This window comes from Galleria mellonella, unplaced genomic scaffold (assembly GCF_026898425.1).
Source record: "Galleria mellonella isolate WM207_F2 unplaced genomic scaffold, CSIRO_AGI_GalMel_v1 utg37, whole genome shotgun sequence".
In the NCBI taxonomy this organism is placed as follows: Eukaryota; Metazoa; Arthropoda; class Insecta; order Lepidoptera; family Pyralidae; genus Galleria; species Galleria mellonella.
The window spans coordinates 1,389,682-1,416,931 of NW_026442087.1; the positions used below are offsets into that span (position 1 = coordinate 1,389,682).

The 27,250-nt window shown below is 33.8% G+C and overlaps 4 protein-coding genes across 7 annotated transcripts in view; 2 read left to right on the top strand and 2 right to left on the bottom strand.

Annotated features, from left to right (window-relative positions):
- The window catches only part of LOC113515354 (pre-mRNA-processing factor 17), a 43,970-nt gene extending 33,394 nt beyond the window's left edge, over positions 1–10,576 (top strand). The window contains exon 11 of the mRNA XM_026899524.3: positions 10,381–10,576. Within this exon, the coding sequence (XP_026755325.1) occupies positions 10,381–10,558 (178 nt within the window). The 3' untranslated portion in view covers positions 10,559–10,576. The remainder of the gene's footprint in view (positions 1–10,380) is intronic.
- LOC113515355 (5-aminolevulinate synthase, non-specific, mitochondrial) lies at positions 10,573–12,500 on the bottom strand. Its single transcript, XM_026899525.3, has one exon. It carries the CDS (start codon positions 12,262–12,264, stop codon positions 10,741–10,743), a length of 1,524 nt encoding a protein of 507 aa, XP_026755326.1. The 5' UTR covers positions 12,265–12,500; the 3' UTR covers positions 10,573–10,740.
- Positions 12,501–15,325: 2,825 nt separating this feature from the next.
- LOC113515482 (phosphatidylinositol-glycan biosynthesis class F protein) lies at positions 15,326–17,308 on the top strand. Its single transcript, XM_026899709.3, has one exon. The coding sequence runs from the start codon at positions 15,490–15,492 to the stop codon at positions 16,201–16,203; it is 714 nt and encodes a 237-aa protein (XP_026755510.2). The 5' UTR covers positions 15,326–15,489; the 3' UTR covers positions 16,204–17,308.
- A 1,276-nt stretch (positions 17,309–18,584) lies between these two features.
- LOC113515385 (protein GDAP2 homolog) overlaps positions 18,585–27,250 on the bottom strand; it is a 110,754-nt gene continuing 102,088 nt past the window's right edge. For all 4 annotated transcript variants that reach the window (XM_052897581.1, XM_052897582.1, XM_052897583.1 and 1 more), the window contains exons 8-12: positions 26,024–26,177; positions 24,495–24,634; positions 22,781–22,835; positions 22,056–22,199; positions 18,585–21,647 (exon numbers count right to left, since the gene is read on the bottom strand). In XM_052897581.1, the coding sequence (XP_052753541.1) occupies positions 21,603–21,647; positions 22,056–22,199; positions 22,781–22,835; positions 24,495–24,634; positions 26,024–26,177 (538 nt within the window). In that variant the 3' untranslated portion in view covers positions 18,585–21,602. The remainder of the gene's footprint in view (positions 21,648–22,055; positions 22,200–22,780; positions 22,836–24,494; positions 24,635–26,023; positions 26,178–27,250) is intronic.

A 27,250-nucleotide genomic window follows, 5' to 3' on the forward strand; every position in this document is an offset into this window, starting at 1 on the left:
ATAACGTATACGTCCGCAGTACACTTGAATATGCTTCTCTGATATGGAATCCCTAATATCAATGTTATATCGATCGTATTGAGAGAGTGCAAAGAAGTTTCACACGTTACTTGGCTTACAAAGATAAATAATGTCCAATAACTGCATCTTATACTGATCGTCTGGAATTCTTCGGGATGAAGTCACTGAGTCAGCGTAGAAAGATTATAGATCTTATAATGTTGTTTAAGATTTTAAATGACCTTATTTTGATACCTGATGTTCTTAAGGATATACGCTTGATAGTACCACGTAATTTCAATATTAGATCTGATAAAATAGTTAACACATTTTCAACATACGCTTGTCGTACTAACTTAGGATCCAATTCTCCCCTCAACAGAATGTTATCATCGTATAATAAAGCCGTAAACGTTGACCATGATATTGACGTCTTTGGTAATTCTTTAGTGCAGTTTACTAGACTTAGTAATAATATGGATTGGTAGTTAGGTCTTTTCTAATTGTATAATTGTTAGTTAGTGTACATTGACGATTATCTGTGAGAGCTGTATACACCTTTAATTGATGTGTTCATATGGCCTTAAGCTTGGTAGTGAAGAGTAAGATTTTTTTGTTCAAACTTAGATTTAAGCATTTTTTAATAGTAGTTTTTCTCTTTTACTTATTAATAACATTGTATATTGTCTACTTAATTATTGTGAGCATATTGTTGGTGTGTCTTATATAAATAAATAAATAAGTAACCTCAATATACCATGCATGATCGTTTAAAGCCAGGCATGATTGTCTTGGTTTATCGTATATGTAATCGATTAATGTATATGAGGCTTTATTCATTAAATGTTTCTTAATAAAACTTTTAAATTTGATGAAAGGTAGATCTAAAGTATATTTTGAAATCTTAGTATATATTTTAATGCCCATTCCTACAAAACACCTATTTATTATTTCTAAACAATTTTGAATTACGAGCTTATATTTTGTCTAGTATTGAGATTGTGAACATGACGGTTTTTTGATAAAAATGATAGTTCTTGTATGTTAATATGAAGATAGTACATACAAAATGTTTGTGTGTACTATACTATATATTATACAGTAACAATATTAATTTCTTTTAAATTTCTCTCTCAGTGAAATACGACTTCTTAGATAGTAAGTAGTAATCGCACGTTTCTGTGAAATTAAAATATTCTGAATAACAGCTGGTATTTCCCATAATCATATCCCATAAGACAAGACACTATGAATATTATATACTAATCGGAATTGGTATACTGTCTGATCTTGTGTACTGCAAAAGCTGCAGAACTCAGCTGCAAGTTAAGGTTTGTATGTGAGCATATTTTGAAGTTTTTTTGTCGACAGTGATCCTAAGAAAAACAGTGGAATCGACAAAGACAAGAGTAACCTTATTTATTTTAATATTAGTAGATATTAGAATTGGGAACCTAGAAAGTGCAAAATTTACATATTTTGTTTTTTATTAACATTTAACACAAGATTGTTTGAGAAGACGTAACAGAGCATTATTTATTTCGTCATAATTCTTAGTCGCTCTATCTACTTTCAATATCAAAGAAGTATCATCTGCATATAATACTGTACCACATCTATCCTATATAACAAAATGCAAATAATGCCTTTAACTCAGTAGATTTTGACATTTTGCTTGCCGTGCTCCGAGCAATAAACGTATCCTCTTCTGCTATTGAATGGTTTTCTTCCTATCTTTTCGGTCGCCGGCAGTGTGTAAGAGCCAATGATGCTTCATCGGATTGGTCTTCGCTCACTGCCGGTGTACCTCAAGGTGGCGTGCTTTCTCCTTTACTTTTTTCAATTTTTATAAACAATATCTCTCGTTATATTAATTCTCCCTACCATCTGTATGCGGATGATCTACAACTCTACAGACACTTCGCATTGCCTGGATTGTCTGATGCCATTGCTGCCTTAAATACTGATTTATGTGCAATACAATCGTGGGCTGATACATTTGGACTTCTCATAAATCCTATTAAATCACAAGCCATCATTATTGGCAGCAGCAGGATGAGATGCAAGTTGAATTGGTCCGAGATACCGGCACTTTATTATGATGGAGTTCCAGTGGCTTATGCCGAGAAAGTTAAGAACCTTGGTCTCATAATGGACGGCACTTTGTCTTGGGCATGTCATATAAATGAACTCAGTAAACGCATGTACTTTTCATTTCACTCTCTCAAGCGACTCCAATACTTTCTCCCGGTAAACACAAAAATTATGCTCGCACAATCTCTACTACTCCCAATACTTGACTATGCCGACGTCTGTTTTTTGGATGTGACTGAGGAGCTTCTAAACAAGCTGGAACGTTTACAAAACCTAGCTATTAGGTTCATCTTTGGTCTTCGTAAATACGATCACGTGTCTGCCTTTCGCAACCAGTTAAAGTGGCTCCCTATCCGACTTCGACGTGATATGCACATCCTTTCTTTCCTTTATAACATACTCAATAACCCCAATTCTCCATCGTACCTCCGCTCCCGGTTTAAATTATTACCACCACCAGTCCGTCCTAAACGCTCCTGTCAACTGCAATCCAGGATGCTTGAACTTCCTGTGTGTAGGACACACTTTATGGGCAACTCTTTCTCGTATCGAGCTGTCCAGTTATGGAACAAACTCCCTTCCCACATACAAGAGAGTCCCTCTATTACCTCTTTCAAGAAGAGGTTAAAATCACATTTTCTTTCCCTTGAGTAATATATTTTTTTTTTTTTGTATTTTTCTAATTGAACTCTCAAATCTTAAAATCATTAAACGAAATTTCTAATGTATGTAGTATATTAATTTATTTTAACATATACTATATAAGTAGGTAGGTATTGTATATATTTATAGTGTATGTATTTATGTAATATTTTATTATATATTTTAATATTTTATTTAACTGTATATTTGTTTATGTATTAATAGTTGTAGCACTTCAGCTGTCCGCTAACGAAATGCTTTCTTACTGTACTGGGTTGACTGGAAGAGATCTCTGTCAGAGATAAGTCCACCCTTGCTCACAACATTTATAAATAGATTATTTTATATGTAACTTACAAGTGCAATAAAGAATATATATATATATATATATATATATATATATATATATATATATATATATATATATATATATATAATTCATATTCACTGAAAATAAAAATGGTTCAAGGAATGATCCTTGAGGGGCACCCATTCTCACAAAAGACTGGTTAAAAATGTTGACGTACACTTTAACTTTTTGGATTTTGTCAGTCAAGTGTAATTCAATTAAATCTAAAGCTTTATCTTTAACCCCGTAGGCATTAAGTTTATTGAGTAATGTAATATGGTTTACAATAAAAAGCCTTGGATAGATCTTAAAGAACACCGACCGCATCCATTTTATTTTCCCAAGCATCAAATATATGTCTTAATAATTTCGCACCCGGATCTGTGGTGGATCGCCTCTTAGTAAATCGAAATTGACTCTAATGTATCAATACATTTGTATTAAAGAAACTTGTGGCCCCGGCATAGAATAGGCCACTTCTTACTTTTCCGTGGGTGTCGTTAGAGGGGACTAAGGGAACATTATGGTCCAGGCATGGGAAGCAGCGCCCTTCTTAATGCATCACCAAAGCCTAAATCCGGCTACCAATCCGCCGTCAAGAAGTGGCAATTACTAGCAAAACTCTCGTAAGTGGGGGAGGCCTATGTTCAGCAAAGGATAGTTGGTTTGATGGGGTTTGAACCCACGTATCTCTTTTTTACTAAGTATTTTATACTGGTACTACACGGCATAAATATTTTAACCTTTTAATAATTTAATCATATAATAAAATAAAAAGATTATCTAATACAAGGTTACATGTAAAATATATTAAAAAACAGTACTTTGAAGTAGTATACTATCGTACGATCACAATATTAAGCCTTGGCAGGCAGTTTGATTACTTAAAAATTAGCAAACATTGCTCGATGACGTCGTAATCGATTGCTAATAAATTGTCAATCAAAATATACATAGGTATTGCTTCCTAATCGTGGGGAAAGGGATTGTTAGTAATGGGCTCTAAAAGCCTCCTTAGTAAATATTATATATATATATATATATATATATATATATATATATATATATATATATATATATATATATATATATATATATATATATATATATATATATATATACATTATTACTTATATTTTAGCTCCGTTACTAGCAATATACCTTATTGTTTTGTCCTCCACGCGGTTCCCCCTGGATACCATTGTGATTTATCGTATTGAAATTCGTCCCAATGCGCTAACTGACCTGCTTTCATCTTCACTTATCGTTTCTCACTGTTGTCCTGCCAGTGTACGTACTCGTATATGTCGATAGTATAGACGGGGTTACCATTCCATTTTCACCCATAAAAATATCGCTAAAAGCACCTTCCACTGATAAACAGCGTCACTAGTGATTAGCTAACAATCACCATCTTCGTCTTTTAACTGACCATTGCTAAACATAAGTCTCCTCACAGTGGGGTTTTGCCAGTAGTAGCTACACTTGTCAGGTGGATTGGCAACCGCAGTTAGGCTTTGGAGATGTTTTAAGAGGGTCGCTGCAGCACATCCTTCGCCCTCTCTTAGTCGCCTTTTACGACACGGGAAAGGAGCCTATTCTATGCCGAGACCACACGGGAACATCATAGTATTTTTTGATTTTCAATAGCTCTGTAAATCTAGGACCGATATGTATTGCTGATCATTCACTTACGAATTCACTTTCTGTTTTACGAAATAAAAAAACATGTAAAAAATGAGGTTGACAGCGATTACTAAGCAATTTTTAGTTATAGCAATCTTATTATTTTGACATAATCAGGGCTCCGTTTGAATAATGAAATTGAAGTTTGAAATTGTGGTCTGAAACTGCCACATCTATTACAATATAGATAGGCTATTACGGTTAAATATATAATATAAGAGGGAACCCAGAAAAGATAGGGTATGAAGGAAGGAATGAATTAAAAACTAGAACGGAATTTAAATACATATGCCGACTAAACAGGAAAAGGTCGGAACAATGACGATGATGACGCCCTTTTTAAGAGACGAAAATGTAATGGTGATACTACCTACCAAGTTTTTTTTTTATACCACTGAGATGGCAAACAAGCATACGGCCCACCGGTAAGCGGTTACCGTAGCTTATGGACACTTGCAATACAAATGCAATACAATATTATGCGCGCGTTGCCGACCCTGAAGAAACCTCTTTAGCCCCGTTTTGAAGAACCCCATGCTGTAGTCTCTTGGGAAAATCTCGGAAGGGAGCTCATTCCATAATATAGATTGATTTATGTTTATATTGATATTAATTGTATACATGTTTATAATGAGGCGATTAGACCTTATTGTTAGTAATCTATCAGTATCAGTAGTATCAGGCCAGCCTCTACGAAGGTCCCCTTGGACACCATCGTATTCAATTCCAAGGAAATTTGCCATGATGGACAAATTGGCCCGACTTTTTGATTTGGGGAAAAAATATTTGACTTCTAGATAAAAATAAAAATTCGGTACTGGCAACCCTGAGAGTGTTGTCCATATTTAAATCCATATTTTTTGCCTACCTTTAAAATGATTGGTAATTACAAGAACGTCTGTGCAAATGTTATATATGTGTTTTTGTCCACATTGTAACGCGAACTGTGACTAAAACACGTTCTCCGTAGTGGTAACCTTTGGTCGCGTAATGGAGTTATATTTAACACCTCGAGGCCGATGAATAATTGTAAACGCTTATTTAGAGTATATTGTTAACGTGTTAAGAGTGTCGTAATAGTGCCTAATAAAAATTTATTCAGGATTGTTAGTAATAGAGATATGGCAGCGCCATTGCTAGCACTATACCGTATCAGGTCGACCTCCACGCGGTTCCCTCTGGAACCCATGGTGGTTGATTCTTATTGAATTCGTCACGATGGACTATCTGATTTGTTTCCATCCTCTTACTTATGTATTATTTCTCACTAGTGAACCGCCAGCGTATACCAATAGCGTTAACAGGGTTGCCATTCCATGGTCACCTATAAAAAAACCTATTAAGAATTACAAAAAAAAAAATTAGAAAAAGAAACAAGAAAATAAAAATTCATATAAATATTTTATTAATAATGTACTTATAGGTAAATACAAGCTTGTGCCATTTGTTTTCCTTAACAAATAAATAAATATTTAATTAAGGTTATCTCGACGTTTCGACCAGGTTACATGAACAAGAAATAACATTGCATAATCCAAATATCTTATTTTGTATATTGACTGTTTTGTATTATAACTTATTTCTTTTTTTTTTCTATATTATTTTTAAATTACCTACTTCGAAAGACATGCCAATATCGTAAATAAGTATCCCAAGCATAGAAAATAATATTATATTAAAAATTATTATTATATTACAATAAAGTATAAATAAATTATTATTGTTAATTATATTAAAAATATAATATTATTATATTTCTTACTAGCGGCCTGACCCGGCTTCGCACGGGTGGACATTTTTACAACACTTTAAAAAGTGGTTATTGTGACATAACGATAATAGTTGGACATATAGTATCGCGAAGTTTTTTGTAGTTATTGATATTTTCTTCAATATTGTAGAACATACTTTTGTTCTATCACCAATAGTTTCCGCAACGCACGCGACGAAAGATATTTTATAGCATTTTTTTACACCTTAATTCAAGGTGTAAAAAAATTTTACTAAAGTAAGGATTTAGTTATTTATTTAGTTGATTTAGTTTAGTAAGGATCCCTAATCTTTTCTAGCAATAAACATAGCCTATGTTACTCAGGGTAAATGTAGCTTTCTAATGGTGAAAGAATTTTTGAAATCGACAAAGTTGTTTTTGAGTTAATTCATTACAAACATATATACACACAAAAATACAAATCTTTCCTCTTTATAATATTAGTGTAGATGTAGATAATTAAATCGTCTTATAGGTATTATAAGCTAGGGACCGCATTCTCAGTTTCTCGGTCAAGTAAATTTCCGACGGAGGTACGTCACAGATGTGTTGTCTATAGCGTACTATCGTACTTATTATGTTTTCATCTGTACCGTCGTCATTAAGCTTGACGTAAAATATATTTCTTATCCTTGGCATATTTAACGAACAACCTTCGCATTACATTTTCCATTCCAATCTCATTAGACCCTGAGGACTCAGGTGTTATACCTCTGTATACAGTAAATTCACACCATATCCCACCCTTCAAACCGAAACACAGCCATGCAAACACAACTGCTTCACGGTTGAAACACGAATGGGACAGAGGTGCCAAAGCAAATGGTTTTTGTACAAAGTCTCCCTCTGGTAATATAACATATACTATATTATCCACGAAATTGAGAATAATATAAAGTACTTATTTAAAATATTTCCTAGTATTACGAGTAGCATCATCTAATGCTCTCCAAACACTAATTGCCACATTATTTGGGGTAGCTTAATTAGTTTTACTATTTGCCGCCAATCATATTTTGTATTTTTTGTATTTAATTTTTGTTCCTTATCATGATGGCAGTTAATAATATATTATTGATGTTTATTACTAAGGAGGGAGGTCCTGGTGATCTAAGACACAGGCATCTCGCTGCCCAATTTAGACGCCAGTCTCCCACAACTGTGTGTAGTTTTATATTATTGTTGCCGATTAATGTATAATATGGTTGTGGTGGAAAAATAAAAATTATTATTAATATATTCTCTCATATATGTTTTTTTTTTTTATTGAAATAACCAACTACTTATTTACACAGGTGTATATCTAACCTCAATTCAAAGCCGGATCTTGCCAATTGATCATTTATTTAGATCTCTCTTGAGAGTCGTTTGAAGGTAAACCTTCAAAGCGCAGGATGCAATCGTCAATGATTTATTGAACACTGAACTGATAGTAATAACAACTTCTTGTTGTAGTTAACCATTATTTGCTGTGTACGTGTTGATTTTAATTATCATGGCATTATTTTAAGTACCAAGTTAACGTTCCATTGTTAAATTCTAAGAGAATGGTCTGAAATAGCGCAAATCTTTTTCTGCTATGAAACAGCTATCGTTGCCCGATTGACGGGACTAAAGTGCCATCTATTAATATTGTATTTAAGAGTCGAGGTGAACCTTAGATTAATTGTTCTTATGTCACAACATTAACAAACAAGCATACGGCTTGTCTGATGGTAAACAGTTCAATACACGCTTGCAGTATCGCAATATTAGACGCATGTCTTGTCAGCCCTGATTTTCTTCAAAAGGGTGTATTAAAGTTTCTTCAGGGTCGGCAACGTGCACGTGACACCCCTAGTGTTACAGGCGTCCATAGGCTACAGTGACCGTTTACCATCAGACGGATTGTATGCTTGTTTGCCAACTTTGAGGTATAAAAAAAAATTAATTCATGCTATAGTTTACGTATTTACTGTTTATATTCTTTTGCCCTTGTGACCTATATTCCCATCGTTTATGGAATAGTAAAAAACAATTACATCCGCGAATTTAGATAAATAGATAGTCTTTTTTACCAACAATAATAATAACAGGTAAAAAACTACAATAAAAAAATAAATAAACTCATTTTGCTGGTAATAGGAGCCGCCTCAGTTATTGCTATATATGCACACCTCCAGTGAGATGTACCTATATAGCGCTGATTTTCAGGCCGCCCCTTAACTCATTTAACTTTAGCATGCGTGCTGGTAGCCAATACCCATTCTTAGATGGGAGACTCAATACACTGTACAAACAAATAAAAAAATAAATAAGTAAAAAACTATAACCAAATCCAAATAAATGTAAATAAAGTCGTTAACTGTCCACTGCTAAATATAATTTAACCCTTCTTTGCATGGAATTGCTTATTTACTTTGGTGGAAATTTCCATCATAACATTGAATGCCTAAAACTTGTATAAAAGACTAAGTTCACTTTAAGTTGATCGTGTCTGGATACCTTCTTAATGTCCATTGCAGAAAAAAAAAACGTAGTTGTAAAATTTATTTTTTTAACCATTTCTCCTTTAATTTTAAACATGAATTATATCACTTTGATTTATTTCATCAATAAAAACAAATCATGCAAAGAAGGGAAAAGATATTAAAGCAAACATTTATGCTTATTTTATATTTTTTATGCATTTATATTTATATTTTTCATTGAAACTGTTTAGAACGTTTGCTACATCGATTATCCAGGTCCAAAATTAAATTTATATTAGCCATTGTGACCCAGGCCAGTAACAATACTGGTCCGAACACGGCAGTGATAATCGTGACTGGACAATTGTTAGGCTGAAGGCACTTACCTACCTAGCTGTACTGTAACATCAATTTGTCCGTCCATTGAATTAGAATTTATTTATTTAGGATTACCAACATAAGATACAGCGAAACATTTCGATACATTACACTAGCGGATTATGGCTTACTGTTCTTACATTTAAAGGCAACCACAGTGTGCTTCGTGTTCAAAAAATATTAAAATAGAATTAAATTATTACAATAGAATTAAATGGCATCAAATTAATAAAAACAATAATTTACATTCACCTTATGATACCCAACAATTCAAATTACTTGAATTAAATTAAAAATACAAACAAAACATAATGGCGAGGTACATCAACTTTTTAATTTAGACAAAAACACAGAGTGACTATCAAAATGAATATTAATTCAATATCAATAAGAATTCGAAAGACGCCAATATTTCTTAATTTTTAATCGACTTCAAAAAAAGTATTTTCTCAATTCGGTCGTATTTTTTTATGTCTCTCACCTCATAACTCCGTCAGTACTGTCAGTAATCCCAATACAGTTTGTATTGGGATTTTTTTTATCTTAAAGATTGTCCCAATAGAAATTTAAAGTCGATCCAGTTGTTTAGTTTTTAAATCAAGATAACTGATTTTGTCATAATTGAAGTTGGTTTTTTTACGCTGTTGTTTTTGTTGTGCACCTATACAAGTGTACCTGACGGTAAAGAGTGGGGTAAAGGAATTGTTAGTAAAGGGTTCTAACAGCCCTCTTGCTAGCAATTATAACTTAGTACGTCGACATGTCACTGAATAGTTTTTCATAGAATATTTTTTTAATTATAATACTTAATCGAACCTTTGACAAACGCTCATATGACCGTACATTCTCACTTATAAATGTTCCTTGTGGGTGAATACCTACATTACGGTTCGCCCTATTTATAAATCGAAAACAAACAAATGTATTATCTCACGTTCAATCAGTTTAAATAAGTACTTGTTATTTATCTGTTGTGTTTATCTTAATCAAAAAATATAATATTGTTACAGCTATCTTGTATCTGGCGATGCAGACGGAAAATGCTATATCTGGGACTGGAAAACAACGAAACTGTACAAAAAATGGAAAGCCCACGACGGTGTATGCATCTCAGCCTTGTGGCACCCACACGAGCCCAGCAAACTGCTCACAGCGGGCTGGGATGGCGTAATCAAGTACTGGGACTAAATAAAAGAATTAAATCAATTGCCATCTTTTTAATTTCTCCTAAACATGAACCACGAACCATAAATAAAACTCAAATAAACTATATAACATCGATTAACTATTTTTTTTTTTTTTTATTTTTCATATTGCGACAATATGCTTATATAATAATTGTCATGGCCGTCGGTTAGGATGTTATTCATTTACGCAACTTGCATTGGGAACTTGTACAGCTCGTCTTGGCCAATCTCGACCTTGTATTCCATGCTGCATTCACGACAGGTGCCGTTTTTCATAAACTCATTAAACACTATATTGTTTTCATGGAATGCATCTATCAAGGCAGTGATAAGACTGTCAATCATTTCTGGAGTATGGAACGGGCCCGGTGCAAACCTCAGTCGCTCTTCCCCGCGAGCGACCGTCGGGTAGTTTATAGCTTGCACATAATGCCCTCTCTTCATAAGAGACTCCGCTACGAGAGCCACTTTGTCCGCGCCCACTATAGGAACGGGAACAATATGACTGACAGACGGCAATTGTGGAAGTCCTGCCACTAGTAAGGAAAGCTTCAAATATCTAACATTCGATTGGTGTTTTGCTCTCAGACTTCTTCCCTCTTCACTTGCTAGGAGTCTAATGGCTGCTAAAGAGCCTGCCAAAACAGGAGGTGGCAGTGCAGTTGTAAAAATGAAACCAGGTGCATAGGATCTTATTGTATCCACAAGTAGTGAGGAACTTGCAATGTAACCTCCGACATTGCCATAAGCTTTACCCAATGTACCCGATACTATATCAATTTTATCTTGGATTCCTCTCTCCTCAGCAATGCCAGCACCATGTTTTCCATATAAGCCAACTGCATGTACCTCATCAACAAATGTTAAAGCTCCATACTCATGTGCTATGTCACACATTTCTTCTAACGGACAAATAGCTCCACTCATGGAGTGGACAGTCTCAAATACGACTAGCTTCGGTACTCCAGCAGGTGAATCAGCCAGTAATTGTCTAAGATGATTCGGATCGTTGTGTCTAAATATATGTTTGGGTGCTCTGCTGTTACGGATTCCTTGTATCATTGATGCATGGTTTCCTGCATCGGAATAAATGATGCAGCCAGGAAGAAGTTTTGCTAAAGTTGATAAAGTTGCATCGTTGGCCACAAAGCATGAACTGAAAATTAATGCTGCAGGTTTTTTATGAAGTTTAGCAATCTCATCTTCAAGTTTCTCTGTCATCTGTGAGTTGCCAGCAATGTTACGGGTACCACCAGCACCTGTGCCATATGACTTGATGGCGTTTACAGCAGCATCTTGAACAACAGGGTGACGGGAAGCCCCCAGATAGTCATTGGCACACCATACAGTTACACGACGGTTCTCAGTGCCTTCCAGGGCTTGGGGGTACATTCCATCAGCTGCTAATCGAGATACCTTCCTGAATACACGATATGAGTAATCCTTCTTTTTAGCGCTAATTTGGTCATGGAAGAACTTTTCATATTTGTACGGAGGGATGGTTTCCACGATATCTTCGGACATCTCCTTGGGTGCCTCCGATACGATAGCATTTTTCTGAATGAAAGGACATTTGGTTTCGTCATTACCCAAAGAGCGGAAACCTCGAGAGATGACAGGGCAGTAATTACCGTACTGTTTAAGGAGAGCAGCTCCATAATTCCTTGTAAATGCTTGGTTCAGTGATCCCAAAAATGGACAAGGCATTTTTATATAATCTTTGACAACACTTGGCAAAACACTTGCGACACAAGATCCACAAACTTGTTTTCGATGTTTTTAGAGAACGTTGGCTCTCACTGTAGCCGAACGTTCAACAGGCGTGAGGTTCAACTGGCGAGGTAAGCAAGTGTACCTTTCATTTATAAAGTTTGTGTCGTCATATCGATTACGTTTGAATATACTTCACACAGAATTTATTGAGATTTCGCAACATGATTCAGGGTTGCCCAAATTTTAAATGAGTTGCCACATATATATTCACATAATTACTACCGTTGAAAGATTTTTATTGTTGATACTTAATTTTTCAGCATAATTTATAGAATTATTTAGCAACTAGCCGCCATCACTAATTATTAATTATTAAAATTAAAAGTATTTTTATATAAATTATTATAAGTTGCACTTAATATTATAAATGTGTTTGTAAAAACGTTTGGATGTTTATATTGTAATATTTAATAATTTATTATAAAACAAATACATGATTAAATCTGTAGATTAAAATATAAATGTACATAAATTGTACAAATCACCTCATGATTTATTACTAATCATGAGGTGTTTTGTGCAATTTTTATGCAGCTTTTAACTTCGAAACTAATGGATACTCATAAATCAAACAAAAGAAATAAATACAATTGAATAAAGACTTAAAGAAAAACTTGCACAAAGAAATACAAAAATGTTAACAAAAAGTATAGTGCGGTACCAAAAGCACAATAACTACACTTATTATAAAAAAAAAGGTATAGGAAAAAGTAGAGCAAAAAATACAACAAATCATTATGTTAGGCTGTTAAAGTGGCTTAATAAGATGTTGTCAAATAGAATAATCATGCTGGATTTCTATGAATATATTAATTACTGTTTGTTAAAACATTACTCGGTTGAAATGATGACGATGTAAACATTACTGTGATATTATATTATATTTGTTTATATTTAACGAACGATTTATTTAGTCTTAATTGAATTAAAAATTGAATTTTTTACTACTAAAAATTCTTTTCGTTCCTTAAGATAAACTGTAAACGTTTATGGTTCCAATAAATAAATAAATAAAATACACATTGCATAAACATTTATTTTAAGTTTTAATTAGACTGTAAGGTCTTATCGCAACGCGATTGTAGGTACTATTTAATTGCAATCGCGTCTCGTTAAGCGTCGATAGTGTATACACACATTCAAGAAATACAAATCTTTGCCAATAATGTTTATCAGTAATTAATTACCTTCTTGAATATCTACTAGGATGACTTAGTTCATATAATGACTCGGAAACGATTTTGTGGAATTGTTGTGTTAATTACGGTTTTAATTTCTTATTTGAAATAACACAGAAAATAGGCTTGCTACAAAAAGGCATAACAATTTGCTGTAAATTACTATTATTCTCTTGTAATAATTTTCATAACTTTTTATCGTTATATTATCATTGTGCGAATATAGCAACATTCAACAGAATAGGACAACTAACTATCTTTACACGTGACGGGATATCTACTACCATATTGATTGAACTAGCGATTGCGAAAATTCGTAGTATATTCATTATTAAAAGATAAAATTAATATTCATTATTAAAAAAATGTGTACTGGCTTCTCTTTTTCACATCTAGTTTTCTTAAAAGCAAAACTAAGGGATTTATGATCTGTGTAGATATGGTGCTCCTCAATAATGTCCTTAAAATGTCAAATCTCTAGATAAATAGCCAGTAGCTCTTTGTCATAAGTACAGTACGTAGATTTTGCATTAAAAAGTTTCTGTGAAAGATAATCTAACGAGTTCCGTGCATTACTTATATATTGTTATAGTATTGCGCCTACACATGTGTTAGATGCATCAGATATACCTAAATGCGATCAATACCTACTATTCGCGGACAACGTGACAGTGTTTTACAAATTTAGTTTACTTTGTACGATTGCCTCAATTACTTTATTTTTTTATTTTATTTTAATTTACAAGGTACAGAGGTATAACACCTGAGTCGTCAGGAACGGCAACACATGGGGGTATCATGGGCTAAACAGTATACCTACTCTGTTATGTCTATGGTTTTGCTCATATTTATAGGCGACGGTTACCATTTTCTATCTGGTGGGCTGTCAGCTTGCTTGTCATTTTATGTTGCATAAAAAAAAATTATAAAAGTTTTTTCTTCTTTTTCGAGTTGTTAAAATAACTAAGTAATATTGAGTGATATGTACTAGCTATAGGTAAGTACCTATGTGCTCTGTAAAAATTGTCAATACCTAAAAATCTATGTAATTGCTCTACGATTTTTAGTTTAAAAAAATCCTGAATAGCCTTGACTTTGAATTGTGAAGAATGAATACTGTTGAGAGAAAATTCATAGTCTAAAATTTGATTTTTGACTAACCGAAAGAAAATTTTGATATATTTATGAAAATGCTAAATTTATTAAATATTTCAAAAACTTACTTTAAATTTGCACTAAGTTTTGCAATATCGGAAAGTAAAACGTTTTTCTTAGTTCACTGATACATGAGCTGTTGTTACCTCCGAAAGTTATGGACGTCTCCATGACGCAATCGCTAGAACAGAGCGTATCGTTGCTGAAAGATTATATTGACATAAAATATGGAATGAGACATTTGGAATTTCGCTCGTGCTAGACCTTGCATGGCGGCGGTGAAGTCGAGACGGCTTCTGGTCATTCAGATTCATTTAATTAATTACCAGTCATTAAAATACACAGATCTAGAAGATCAGTGTATTTTCAAATTTGTCATAAGTGGTTAATACTTATGTTTAAAGGATTTCGTGTTTATTGTCGGTGGTTTAAGCAAAAATCTGTAATTTGTTGAAGTGGTTTCATACATAATTTTGATATGGCTATCAGGAATTTCGTCCCATAACTCATTTTTTGTTTACAGTATGTTCGTGTTTCTAAATTTTTTCTGCTATATCGCAATAAAAATTACTAAAGTAGTAAAATACTTTGTTACTATAGAAGTGCTAACAGCTGACATGATAGATATCCAATTGACATACTGAATTTGACGGATAGATTATTACAGTGACAGTAAGTGACAGTCATTTGAAAGGTTAATCTATATGGGACGAATAACAAAAAAAAAATGTTTTTTAAATCAAATTCCTATAATAACCTATTATAATAATATTTTTTGTTTGATTTGATCTCTTAATGCAGTGCTCATTTTTATAATCACTCTACTATGTTTTCGCTAAATAATCAGTTAGAGTTGAGAAAAGTCACAATATCTAGTTTATTAACATGCATTTATTTACCAAGTATAGTCACCGTGATATCTTATAAAGGATTACTGTATTCAGTGGGAAACGGCTCATCTTTCTACATTTTAGTACTCATATTTTTTGCTGAGTTACTTAAGTCGTTTTATTTGAACGCCACAAATGATATACAAGCAAAGAGAAGTAAAGCAAACAAGAATCGAGTTGGTGACATTCTGAAATCGTTTGTTTTCTTGCTTGTGGCGTTATTCTGTTTCTTTATTGGTATAATGCTCTTCGGAGCGCCAATACTCGACTGTCATGAAGAGACATTGATGCTATCGAGTTTGATGAGCTTGTTGGCTGTGTTCCCCTTGATCGCGCATTCCGGTGTCGAAGCCTCGATGCAACTGCTTTTCGGCATAAAGAACTATGGAAGAGACACTATTACGGAGATGCTTGTGAATAATTCCATAATGACGGTGTGCGGCGCGTGGTTAGGAGCTGTTGTGATACCATTGGACTGGAATACACCGTGGCAGCAGTGGCCAGTCCCCTGCTACCTCGGAGCCATCAGTGGATACTTACTGTCAAATGTTTTTACAGTATTTAAAGTTATACTGTTATCTGCGGCACAGAAATATCCAACAATTAATTCTATTATAAATTTTTTGAATAATCTTCACAGCGCTAAATGAATTTGTAATTAATTAATGTTTGTTGTGAAAATAACTTGTTATAAAGTTATTGTATTATTTATATCGATGTTGTTTTTAATATTATTTTAAGGATATGAAGATAATTAGGAAATATTTTAATTTCTTATGGTTTAATGGACAGAGTACAAGATGCAAAGGTTCTTTGCTATATGAGTTTTTTTGAGTTATTATAAGTCATTAAACAATGTAGGTTTAAACACTTGTTAGTGTGTATTTCTTTATGATATTCTATAATTTGTATTCAAAGTCTTAACAGATATTATTGAAATTGTAATTGAAATCATTTATTTGCTGGAATAAGGTACATTTTTATAGATGTTACTTTACAAGAAAAATAGTCCAATCTTATTCTGCCACACTGTAGGCGTGCAAATATAAAAACTTATTAAACAAAAAATTAAAATAATTTCATTATAATAATAATTTCATTTGAATAATATTTTGTCACTTTTTGTATCTATTCATGTCAATTCATTATATATTAAATAACTTAGTTCTCATTAAAGGTTTTTAAGGATTGTTTTCCCTCCATAAAGTTTTATCATCTCGAAAGCGGGTTCAAGTAACATTTTTGTAATAAACAACTAAGTTACTCATACAAATCTGTCATTTATCTTAATGATATAATAAAATTCCAACTAGATGGTGTCTGTACATGGGAGATTTTTTTTAGTGGACGATAATGGAATGGTAACCTCACCTGTGCTAACAGTATACTGGCAAAGCATCATTGAGGGATGATAGGCAAGAATAAAAAGGCAGGTTACTTAGCCTATCGTGATGAATACACCTGGAAGTTTCCAGGGTGTTCCATATTGAAGATTGACCTGTTAGAATAGATTGCTAGCAATGGGACTGGTTGTCTACATTATTGACAATCCCTTCCTCCCACATGGCAGATATTTAAGAAAGATTAATATGAGCGGTTTTAATAAAATCAAGATATGCCAAAACAATGATTTTGTTAGAAATTTTGTAAAAATTCTATGTCTAATTGGATGCGAATTTTATAATTTTGTTCCTGAAGGTGCATTTTAAAATCTAGTGTATGTTTTATCTTAATACACCATTTGGAAATAGACTATTTTATTAGTGTCCCTTCATCCTTCTAATGTTAAATTTTAATCTTCTAAGCAGAATGTAAAAAGCTAGTAGATAATAATTTGAATACTTTTGACTAAATAAATAATTGCAAAAAAGTTAAATAAATACATATTTATTTAACTTTTTATTGCACCAAAAACGAAAATTAGTAAATTCTCTTTAAATACAGTAGCATAAAGTATAAATGAAAATATATACATAAAGATTCAAAGAGAGGTTGTATCGCTATGACAATCTCACACACAACCTTTACTTAGTAGATTCTAGCGGGCAGCTGAAGTGCTACAACTGTTAATACATAAACAAATATTCAGTTAAATAAAATATTAAAATATATAATAAAATATTACATAAATATATATCTCTACTATACTCATTGTTAGTAATGGGTTCTAATAACCCTATTGCTAGCAATGGGGTATCCATTAGGTCGACCTCCACGCGGTTCCCCCCTGGAAACCATGGTTAATTCTTGTTGAACTCTTCATGATGGGCCAACTGACCTGCTTTCATCCTCACCAATCATTTATCACTGGTGCCCTGCTAGCGTATATCGATACCGCAGGCGGGGTTACCATTCCATTATCACCCATTAACAAAAAAAACTATATAATTTAAGATGTATATATACTAAAAGTATATTAAAATATGGAACCCATTTTATTAGACAAAAAATTATGATCTCTAAAGTAATCCTATAGTTCACACGACTCTGTGGTACTTATTATGTTTCCAACTTTTAGTACAACAGTCGGCAACGCGCGCGTAATACCCCTGGTATTGCAGGTGTTCATAGGCTACGGTAACCGCTTACTATTAAGTGGGCCGTCTGCACGTGTCACCTCAGTGGTATAAAAAAAAATTAGAGGATTCACTAGTTTTCCAAAAACATATGCTTTTTTCTAATTTTGTTCTACAATTATACAAGATAAGCATATCTTGTATAATTTTTTTTATACAACTTAGAATGGCAAACAAGCTGACGGCCCACCTGATGGAAAGTGGTAACCGTCGGCCTAAAGACATGAGCAGTACCATGGACATAACAGAGTATACTGTTTCGCTCATGATACCCCCTATGCGTTGCTATTCCTGAGGACTCAAATGTTATTCCCCTGTACCCTGTAAATTCACGCCATATCCCACCCTTTAACTAGGCAGAGTGTCAGTATTCATAATGATATAATCTGTACTCATGTGAAAGTAATTTCACATAGAGAAAAAAATATTTATGTGCGAAAAATAAAACAATCGTGTAGTAAATTAGTAATTTTATATTTTATTTTGTTAAATATTTACATATCCTATTTAACGCACTATTTTAATAAAATATGAAACTTAACCAACATTTTGCTTGATCACATTTTTTTGACATAACTCCTAAATTTATAGCGTCTTACAATGTAATTATGTGATGCAGACAATCTGTCTGACTAAAGTATAAACACGAATCGTCAACAGCGATAAACTTTGCAACACAAGGATGGTAAAAGTAACAATAGTAACACATCTAAGGCCTTGTTGATATATATAAATTCATTATTACACTAGTGCATGACAATTTATAATGAAAATGTAGATATAACATTACTAATTTAATGGTATATACTTCACAATCCCTTGCAAATGTTAACCACAGAGGCAAGGTTCATTAACAATTTAGCAACACTTAAACAATTCACACACTACTAAATTGCTTTGATAGATATTACAGACAGTTCACGATAACGGAATCAAGGTGAAACTTACAAATAGAACATCAGTATTATGTCTGGTTTACATTACTAAAGCACTTGCAAACAAGTGCTTCAGTAGAAGCATGTTAAAATTAGCTTTCAACTAACATTTACCACTAAAGCATTTGAAGTGAGTATTTTAGTAATGTAAACCAGCCTCTCCAGGCAAGCAGCAAAAGAATTTACTAGTAGATATGTTATTGTTACCATATCCATAAGAAAGAGCAAGATGCCTGATATTACTATCTCATTCTATCTCGTACATATAGTAACAAATAGATTCGGTTGCCGCTTGTCTAGAGGGGGGCAGACCTTATTTAACTATCAAATTGTACACTCACACAATCATATTGCATTTACTTATACTATTACATTATTGAATTAATTGGAACAGTAGCTTAATGTAGAAAAAATATACTTAGTGTTTTATTGGCTGTTGTTTGTACCATACATTTTCTTACACAGCATAGACCAAAAAAAACTCTACTAGATCTTTGAAAATACAAAAAGGGACTTTTTAACAATGAATCTAATCTCATTTTATTCGTTATTCATAATGCGTTTGTTTAATGGCACCCATGCACTAGCAAGTTACAGTACAGTCACGATAACATTTTAGCATCTGTGGCAGTGGTATTTGACTTGAAAACTTGGCAACACTATTGAGATATTCAAAAAGCTTATAACCAAATGGGAAATTGCCTTAAGGCAATTTAAATTAATACAGATTTCACACTTTAAAATAGATGAAGAGTTTTCAAATTTTCAAAGTAATATTAAGTTATACATTTTTAAGTGCTGCGTTGTTTATTATACCATCTCATTGTATCAGTAATTTTAAATTCTCCGATCAAGATGTAACCGAGGTGGAAGACACGCGAAACGTTTTTAGTTCACATTTTTTTACAGAACGATCCTTGACTATAAGCTTTTCGTGTGCAAACAAATTGTTAGACATTTGTCACTAGCCATCGCATGGCCATATTACATTATGGACTTCATGATCAGTGTCATGCATATAATATTGTTTCTTATTGTAGAAAAATACTGAACTTTCTCACAACGGTAGGTTATAGTTAATTTGTTGCTTATGGTTAGGGCCATATTTGCGTTTAATTTAACGTGTAACAATTACATTAGATAATAAGACAGATAAATAATCTTGATACTATATATTAATTTTATATCATAGTTAATTAAGAGTCAATCGTATGACGCAAATATGACCCCGAGGAAAATGACCTTCATCTAAAAATACGAGAGGCATTATTTAATTTGTAAATTGTAACAACTACATACGTGGACAGTGGTGCGCGGTGAGGGCGACTGCCACAATATGCAACATATCCACAGCGTATCCACAGCGTATTCACACATCCGACTTACCGATACATTTAAGCCTACATTTCAAACGTCTAATGTAAAAATAAAAATACCAATTGAAAAATTATCAAGCACCTTTCTAAAAACCATAGTGAACATTCCACTTTTACAACCGCTAATTACATGTTTGCTATTGGAACCACATAAAATCTCTACAAAACTAACATTTCCACGTGGTACCGATACGTTTCATTTAAAAAATAACGTTATTTGTCTATGCGCTAGCTAAATAAATACCCTGTCGCAGGATTGATTTAGTGTGGAAAGAATTCGAAATTATTAAAAATGTAGCATCACAAGACAAATTATTGCACAGGATACCTAATAACACTGACAAATTAAAAACGCATTAAGTAAAGGCAGCGTTATCTGTCTGTTGGGTATAAAGGATCAAAATAGCACATATTTATATTATTTTTTTCTTACAATGTTGCCAGTTAAAAACTACAACGTTTATAAAAAAAAAATGTGAAGTAGAAAGTACGAAGTGTTGGGGGTTTGCAGTAAGTACGATAAAGACGTAAGAAACATCGATCGATAATATATCCTTATACATAGAGTTACAATTAAATAATATAAAAATGCACCGCTAATACTAAGTTACATGATATACTTTCAACAATCTTTAATCGTTTCGATAGGGATTTTTAAATGATATGTAATAAAAAAAGTAAAAAATATTTAAAAAAAGATTTAAACATCAAAATTAAAATATATCAATATTAATTTACTTTATGGTATAGATATACTTCACAAATGGTAGTAATTTCTAATCACATTTTAATATGTGTATGGCTGCTGTGTCACACATACACTTGATATGATAAATTATGTATGTAATATAAGTTATGTAGAAATTATTTAAAAATCCCACCTAAACTATAACAGTGGCCGCATACTATTTGCGCTTCGATGTTGCCACTTTTAAAAACAAATCGATTGATTCAATAATGCTCAATTCGAATTTGTGTTGCCACTGTCTTGAGTAATAAAAAAAAAAAAAATACCAAAGTTTTATGAACACAAAATATTACAGCAATGTTGTATGTATTTTTGGTAGTTTCTCTAAAGGCAGACTGGCAACACCGAGGCCGATCGAACGTAGTACCTATAACAAGAGCGCTGGCTAAGCTACGAACAAGGGCACACGTCGCCTTACGTATTGTTCGTATCTGGTTGGAAGTAATGCAAGCCGTTTATCTGAAAAATAAAAGTAATATATTAATACATACCATGCTGTAACATCTTATTTACTGAGAGTTTAAATTATTAGAATCTAATTGCATGATTAATTTAAAAAAATGGACAGACAGTGAGAATAAGCGCATGTGAGTGGACATACTCTCATGTCATAATGTCGTGGTCACTGATGACCGAGGTGACATGTGAGGTACATTGAGTGCGTGGGATTTACGAGTGAGTCAGTTTTGTCAAGATGACAAAGATGGGCGTAAGAGAAGGAGAATCAGAGTGAAACTGAATGCGTATGATCATGAGTGAGTGCATATGAGTTATATAGTTTGTTATATCGAGTGCGATGATGAATGCAGGTGTGTGAGTGCGTGTGCGTGTGTGCGTGCGTGCGTGCGTGCGTGTGTGCGTACGTACCGTCATGTCGTACTCGGTGACGAAGGCGGGCACCTCGAGCTGGTCGCGCGCCATCACCGAGTACAGGTACTCCACGCCGGGCAGCGTGTGCACCTTCGCCTTGATCGCCGGCGCCATGAACGTCGTGAACCACCATGTCATCATCTGCAAAAACACAACACAATTAATAGGGGGGGGGGGGGGGGTGATTGTTAGTAATACGAACTACTAGTCCCATTGCTAACAATATATCCTGTCAGGTCGACCTCCACGTGGTCCCCCCTGGAAACCATCGGGCTGAATTCCAAGTGTACTTATCGCGATGCGCTGACCTGCCTTTTCATTCTCACCTATCACCCTTCACTGGTGCTCCGCCAGTGTATACCGTTAACGCAGGCGGGGTTACCATTTTATTATCATCCATTAAAAAAAGACTATATTTAGTTACTGATTTAGGCTCATTTTATACTCGTTAACAAAGAACTTGTATTAACAGATCGATTAATTTGTTTTCCTTTAACCAAAGGTTACCTGTAAGATATTGCCCTAGCGATAATACCGCCCTTTGTACGTTTCTATGTATATTTAGATCTGTACTTCATTGAAGACAATCTTATAGTCTATGCTTTATATTATATTACTTGATGCTACTATATTTCACTTCAATTGTTTAATTGTCGTTTGATATTTTTATGTTTTTGGCACAACACCCATGATAAAAATACTGGCTTCAAATAATTACTTACTTTTGTCCAAAACGTGGGATGTACAATATAGAACGCTTTCAAGTTCTTCTTATACCTGTAATACAATAAAACAAATTTATTAATATATTTGAGGCAAATACTAAATGGTTTATATTTGATATAAATGCGATAAAGCGCAGTTTACAGTCAGTTAAAAATATACATAAAAAGTATTGTAACAGAAAGAAATTTAAATTCAACAGTTTTTATACTCTTCAGAATTTTATGTTAACTCTACAAATGCATTCTTAGACCCCGCCCTAGTTTTTAAGGTCGATACAAATTGAACCTTACGCTATTGATTTAAGGATGCAATGATTGCATGCTATGGAATTCGTGCATTTAATTGGTCTGACTGAGAATGGAACCCGTGACCCCATTCATTGCAATGCAGACGCTTGTCAGCAATACAAAGTTAAATGTACATTTTTATACTGCGTGACAGACAAGTCGACCGCCGATTATGGACATGATACATATACACCCAAGACGTCGCAGTATATACTATGACACCCTTCATCTGTTGCGTTTCTGAGGACTACTTAGAGAAATTTAATTTAATGCACTAGAATTAGAATGACGATTGTAAATTTTTGGATGCAGCCGTTTAATACGAAGCTAAAAAATTACAGATTTATCAATTAGCATGATACTATAGTTTCAAACAAGGAAATAGCAAATAACTCTTATTGACATAAACTTTATCACAAGTAGATAGTAGGAATGGCAACGCATGGGAGGTATCATGGGCGAAACAGTATACTCTGTTATGTCCATGGTACTGCTCATGTCTATAGGCGACGGTTACCACTTTTCATCAGGTGGCCGTCAGCTTGTTTGCCATTCTAAGTAGTATAAAAAAAAACCTCTGAAGATAATGGTTTAAATCGCCGTACAGAAGATTTACTTTCTTGTGATAAGTTATAAAGGATTCTTTTTAAGAAGTGACTAATAGTGCGATAGTATTTATACATATGTATATTATACAAGCGTGAAATAAAAAGTTTTTATAATCCAAAATATGCAATGGCTAAAGGATTTGGATCCATGCCAAACCCCAAATTAAAAAACAGCACCTATGCCGGCTCTATGCTGGTGAATTTTAAACTTAACATAAATACACTATCGGGACTAACTCTCTAGGTAAACAGTACCTAAATAGCTGCTTCTTTATTGCCAACGTCGTGCAATCCACGTCGAAATGTCAATTTTTTATCGCATTAAGTCTTGATAGTGTATTTAAAATATCTGATCTGGGCCTCTAGACAAGTGACAAGCAAATTCGTCGATGGAATCGACATCGGTAGCGAGTCCGTGAGATAGAATGAGATAGCAACGCCGGGTGACTCATTCCAACTTACAGACTCGGGGGAAAGGGAGTGTTAGTAATGGAGACTGAGAATCCTATTGCTAGCAATATACCCTATCAGGTCGACTTCCACGCGGTTCTCCCTCTGGAAACTATCATGGTTAATTCATGATGAATTCATCACGATGGGTTAACTGACCCGTCTTTTCATCCACACCTATCATCACTCACTGGTGCTCCGCCAGCGTATACCGATAGCGCAGGCGGGGTTCCCATTTACATTATCACCCATTAAAAAAAATCTTATGGACTCGCTAGCGATGTCGATTCCATAGACGAATTCGCTTCTCACTTGTCTAGAGGGCCTGGTTATTTACACAATTGTAGGTGTGAAGACATGCTCACTTGTAAGGCAGCACGGTGTAGACCTCTTTGAGCCAGGAGAAGGGCGGATGGTTGGCGGACGAGGCGAGCGTATGGAAGTACGCGATCACGTAGTCCCCGCGCACTATGGGGTCCAGCAGCTTGATTAGATACAACAGCGCCTGAAAGTGTAGCAAATTGTTTCTCTAATTAGTTGTTCTAGTTTACTTTTGTATGAGAGGAAGTGAATAAAAAAAAATGGTTAGAATTATTAATAGATTGAAAAATTGACCTTCCGTCAACTCGACCTGATAGGATTCACACCCACATATTACAATGACTCGATGATGATAGACTCGATTAAATGTTTCAATCTTTTAATAATTAAGTGTTTTCCGTATTCTATTACACAGAGAATATCTATAGTAATATAAAATATTCTATGTGTTAAGATATAACCTACTGGTGTAGTAAATTTCATTTAAATGTCTTTAACTATTTATGCATGACTATAATTTCAAACTTTCACTTTTACCCTCTTACTAATAAAAGTTAAAACCTACTACTACAAATTTATTTCAGCTATTGAACTGTTTTGTCTCTCTCTCTTTCAAAAGGGAATGTAGGACAAAAGAATGAGACAAAACAGGCCAATAGCTGAAATAAGTTTAGAAGACAATTGACGTAGTATATATAAGAGCGTTATAAATGTTAGTAGGATTTACCGCAATAGGTTTTTATTCTGTGGACAATAGCGACTTCAATGATGGCAATCTTATTAAAGCGATTACAAAAGGGTGAGTAAAGTTTATCCATTGCAAAAGGAATAATCAAAATCGGTTTATATTTGGTAAAAAAAATACACACAATCTTTATTATAGTGTCTATGTATACAATATCTATTTGAAATTTGTGTCGTACATCTGAATCTTTTATTGGAAACCCTATTTGCATCTGTTTTCGTGCATTACAATATACATTTCCGTATCTATATAAATTATGCATTTAATTCTACGCATTTTCCTTTCATGATATTGTAAAATAAATGTGTACGGCCTTCCATAAAAGCCAACCAGTAATTATAATATTCTAGACTTTATTCGCAAACACATAAGGTTGTATAATTTATACTGTATACATGCGTATAGAGTCACGGTTAACAATAGTGTGAACTTGTTGTACTAATAATGTTGACACAGCAGATTTTTTACGCGACAATTTGTCGTCTAAATACTCATTATTAGGGCATTTATTTATATCACTGTATGGATGAAGACGTATAGATTTTTTATTTAAAATTAGTGTTTTTTGGCAGCTATTACGTACGCGTAGATTTCAGATGTAGGTAAATCAAATTAATTAAAGTTCCATCAGGTGGGCCGTCAGCTTGTTTGCTATTCTAAGTTGTATAAAAAAAAAAAGTTTTTATTTAGACAATAGGCAATAGTGTGAAGTAAATCAAATTTATTAGTCTATATATAAATCTCATTTTTTTCATGTTTCCCCTCTGCTTATACTTATCAAGGACCTTGTTTACTTGTGTTAATATTATTTACTTTTCTATGCCTCACCTTGTCTAAGTCGATATCTCCGATAGGGAACCACTTCCCGATGAACACGACCACCGGCCGGCCGAGCCGGTCCACCCCGCTCTGGTACAGGCACCCAATGCCTGAAACTTCGCTGAGATCCTCCGTCCGGGCGCGACGAAGCAATCTGTCGTATCTGTGGACAAGACATGATTGATAAATAGATACGCTTTATTGGCTTCTATCAGAAGAAAATGGTAGAATGGTAGTAATGGAAAAATGGTAGAATACTTAGTAAATGCAAAAATTATTAATAATCGATTGTTAAATAGCCGTGTAAGTTCTGGTATAGAATGGACCATCCCTTCTTTTCATATCGGGTAGGTCTGAGAGGCAGCCAACATCTATTTTTTATACCCCTCAATAATAAGGGTGACCCACCCCTAAATTTTTTTTTAATTTTTTGACATTTTTTTTATTTTCATTTTATTATGATCGAGCATTGAAAAATACATACAATTTCAAATTTTCACGCTTTTACGATCAACCCCTGTTTTTTAATCGCGATTTTTATATGCCGCAATAGATATAGAGAATGTAATAATTGTAGTACGATAATTTTTCATGTAAAGTTCTCGAAGAAATGTATATGGTAAAACAACTTTTGCCGAGTTAGCTAGTAAATAAATAAAAAACATTGCTACAAAAAGCATCTTCAAATTTCTATCACTGATTGGAATTAGTAGCGAACTTTAAAAAAAAGGCGAGCACAAAAGATCATGGAAAGGTCGCAGTGTCACAGGTTTTTCTGCTTGAAAAAGCCCGTCTCTTAATAATAATACGATGTTTTCTGTAAAATTATGTCCGTGTTTAATGGTTAAGCAATATTGGCAGTTAACCTGTGTATTTCTATCGGGGTAACTTTGAATATAATGTTATTGAGATTGAACGTTAAATTGACGTCTATATAATGTGAATTCGACTACATATAATAACTAATTGTACATTACGTTTTAATAGAGATTAATAATTTTATCTCAATATTTAGTATTAACCGATGGGGAAAAAAGGTTCTTGAGTGACGACCCTAAATGCATTGCAGGGAGTCAGTGGATGCAGGTGGCTCAGGACCGTTATTTATGTCAGTCTATGGGGGAGGCCTATGTCCAGCACTGGACGGATAATGGCTAAAATAAATTAATGAATGAATTCAGTATGAAAAGACGCTACGTCACCCACCAGTTCGTTAACCCTTTTTTTGGATTTACT